This window comes from Fulmarus glacialis, unplaced genomic scaffold (genome assembly GCF_000690835.1).
Source record: "Fulmarus glacialis isolate BGI_N327 unplaced genomic scaffold, ASM69083v1 scaffold35315, whole genome shotgun sequence".
Classification (NCBI taxonomy): Eukaryota; Metazoa; Chordata; class Aves; order Procellariiformes; family Procellariidae; genus Fulmarus; species Fulmarus glacialis.
This window is the reverse complement of record NW_009215835.1, coordinates 1-2813: the sequence shown is the minus strand read 5'-3', so window position 1 is coordinate 2813 and position 2813 is coordinate 1. Positions and strand designations below refer to the sequence as shown.

General features: G+C 52.0%; 1 protein-coding gene across 1 annotated transcript in view; it reads right to left on the bottom strand.

Annotated features, from left to right (window-relative positions):
• Window positions 1-2134, bottom strand: part of LOC104077733 (fer-1-like protein 4) — a gene marked incomplete at its 5' end in the record, with an annotated part of 39176 nt that extends 37042 nt beyond the window's left edge. The window contains one exon of the mRNA XM_009579070.1: window positions 2046-2134. Coding sequence (XP_009577365.1) covers window positions 2046-2134 — 89 coding nt within the window. The remainder of the gene's footprint in view (window positions 1-2045) is intronic.
• Between the last annotated feature and the right edge of the window lie 679 nt (window positions 2135-2813).

The window sequence follows — 2813 nt, the reverse complement described above, 5'->3', positions numbered from 1 at the left end:
AAAGAGTACTAGGATCTCTGCTCTCCTGCTCACAGCCCCTCTGAGCTGCGGTGAATGCAGCAAACTGCTGCAGCGCTTTCCACAGGGAGTCTGGCAGCCGAAATACCCGAGACCCACTGACACTGCAGCAGGTCGTGCCTCCATCCCAGTCACGCCTAGGCAGCTGCTTGCAACCAAGCTGCCATTGATGGTTAAAGGCTTGTACAGATCCAGTCCCACCGAGTGTGAGGGAGCTCTCCCCTTCGGCAGAGCTGGGGAGCCAGCCTGTGTTTGGGCACCTGGCGGAGCTGGGGTGACACTTCCCAGACAAAACTGGGAAGCAGAGGCTCCACACAAGGAAATACAGAAATAGGACATAAAGCCATGGCCACAGGGTGTCTGCAGCAAGTCTGGCCAAAATTTACCTACTCCAAAGGGGCTTCTCCCTGGGGAAGGGTCATCTGGCTCCCTGCAAGTGGCAGTAACGCATGCAGGGTTGCATTCAGCCGCTACTAACCCCACCTTGTGTTACTGCTGTCTGGAGCCCGTTTGTACATTGGCCTCCATCTCCCTGTGGCAGCTCTGCTGGCCGCCCAGTCTAAGCCCCGCGTGAAGCAGAGCTTACTGCTGCTGGCTGGAAACCACCATTGGCGTGTTTCACTGCCCGCCCGGGACTGAGACAGGAGGAAATATTCCCGTCACCTGCATTTCAGCTACGAGCTGCTGATCTCTCATATCCCCTCTCACCTCTCTCTTCTCCGAGACACAGAGCCTGTCTAGTCTCCTATCCCCGAGGAAGGAGTATCTCTGCTCATCCCCCCCCGCCTCCAGCTTTTCCAGCTCGGTGCTGCTGCCACAGGAAGGCTGCACATGCAGAAGTCCAGAGACCACAGATCGATACAGCAGTGTAAAAAATTTTTCCCTTCTGTCCTTCCACACTCTCTTTCTATTTATTTTTTATCATCCCAGTGCGCTGACCAACTGCTTTTAAACTGTAATGTCTGTCACCTGCCATTACTCCGCTCCCCAGCAGCGGAGGTGTGTGGATAGGTGCTGCCAGTGCCAGTCTAGCCATTTCCCGTTGGACTTCTTTGCTCAGCGCCATCAGGTCCTGGTGATTTGTTACTGTTTGTTTTATCTATTTGTCCTATAGGCGTTTCTATTGACAATTCAGTTGGAGACAATTCCTCTGATGCAGCTCCCATAAGGAAAGCAGCCAGTAAAGAGTGGCACAAAGTTCAGCCATGTTTTCTGCTCTGGCTTTATCTTTAAGTATCTTGCATGTGCTGTACTCATCTGTTTCCTCCACACCCTCCTGGCAGGCTTGTGATGGCTTTGAAAAGGTTTGTATTATTAGCTGCCTCTAGAAAGTTGTTCCTGTTGATTTTCCTTACATTTTGCTTATCAGAGCTGGCACCCTTCCCTGCAACCTCATCTTTCACATGTCCTGGAAGGATGTGCCTCTGCTCCCTTGCTTGCTCCACCACCACTACTCAATCTGTCACCCCTACTCTTGGGTTTCCCTTAAGTGTTTTACAACTGCTGCAATAGCTGCTGAGTTCACATATTGTGTCTGTGCATTTTAAATTCTGGCTCATCCTTTAAATTTAAATTGCTGGCTTTTTAAAACTTTTTTAAAGGTTACTACCACGGGCTCAGGGCTTTTCCAGAGCTGATAGGCATGTTGAATTTGGGTGCAACATGGTCACAGTCACCACATGGATCTACAGGGTGAGAGCAGGTCTGCACTCTGCTGCAAGTCCTGCCCTTGTAGCTCTATTTTTTAGGGCCCTATTTTACCTTTGTCCCTCCAGAAGGTCTGATCTGGATCCTTAGGTAGTCCTTGTTACTGCTGACACAACTAAATCATTTCCCTTATTTAACTGAATACATACAGCACTGCTCCCCCACCAGAACAACCAGCTCCATTCCTCTTCTATAACTTGTATCCTACTCATCTACCTTCCAACATAATTTCCAATAAACATTTTCTACTCCCAGTAGAAAATTTAAAGCCCAGTATGCCTCTTCCCCCACCTCCCCACCCCAACAACCAAAGGACCTACCTGTTACTGAAAACCTTGCTACAGTTGTAAACCTTAATGAACAGCATCTCTCCCATGACGAGCTTCCCATAGTGAGGCCAGCGAAAGAGCTATAAACAGAGCAGGAAAAGATGATAATTCATTCCCAGCCACACTTTCCCACGTTGGTGGCTGGTTGATCTCTTCTGCAAGGTGACCAAACCAATGAGCAATGACAAAAAGCTGCTGCGGTGGGAAGTTACTTTCCTGCTGGCCAAGGCAGATCCTGCAGCTGAGAATGGAGGAAGGATGGGGAGGGAGTGAGACTCCCTCCAGCAGCACAGAGCCACAGGTTGGCTGCTAAAGAAGCCAGAGCATCATCACCCTGGAAAGAGGAGGATGCTTGTGCTTGCTGAGGTCCCTGAGCTGGCAGGTTGTGGGGTGAGACGGGGCACGGGAAGGTACAGAGGTACTTGGGGAGAAGAGATCACCCAGTGCAGGGAGCCATCAGGCTCAGGCACATCGCAAAGCTGTGCCTGAGGCTGCGATTCACCTGACACCCAAACTGGCCGGCTACCTTGTGGCTGGCAAGAGGGAAAGGTCCCTCCTGACCCCCAAGCCTTCTCTCCTTTCCCCAGGCGGCACAGAGGCATGCGGGCGGGACGGGAGATGAGCGATGGCAACCACGCGCCGGCCCAGTACGGCCAGGCTTCAGGGACGTGACGGTGAAGACAGGCGCTAGAAGGAACGCTTCCCGGCCCACCCCTTGCCCCTGCTCCCCCCATTACTCCCTCCTGGCCCACGAGGCAT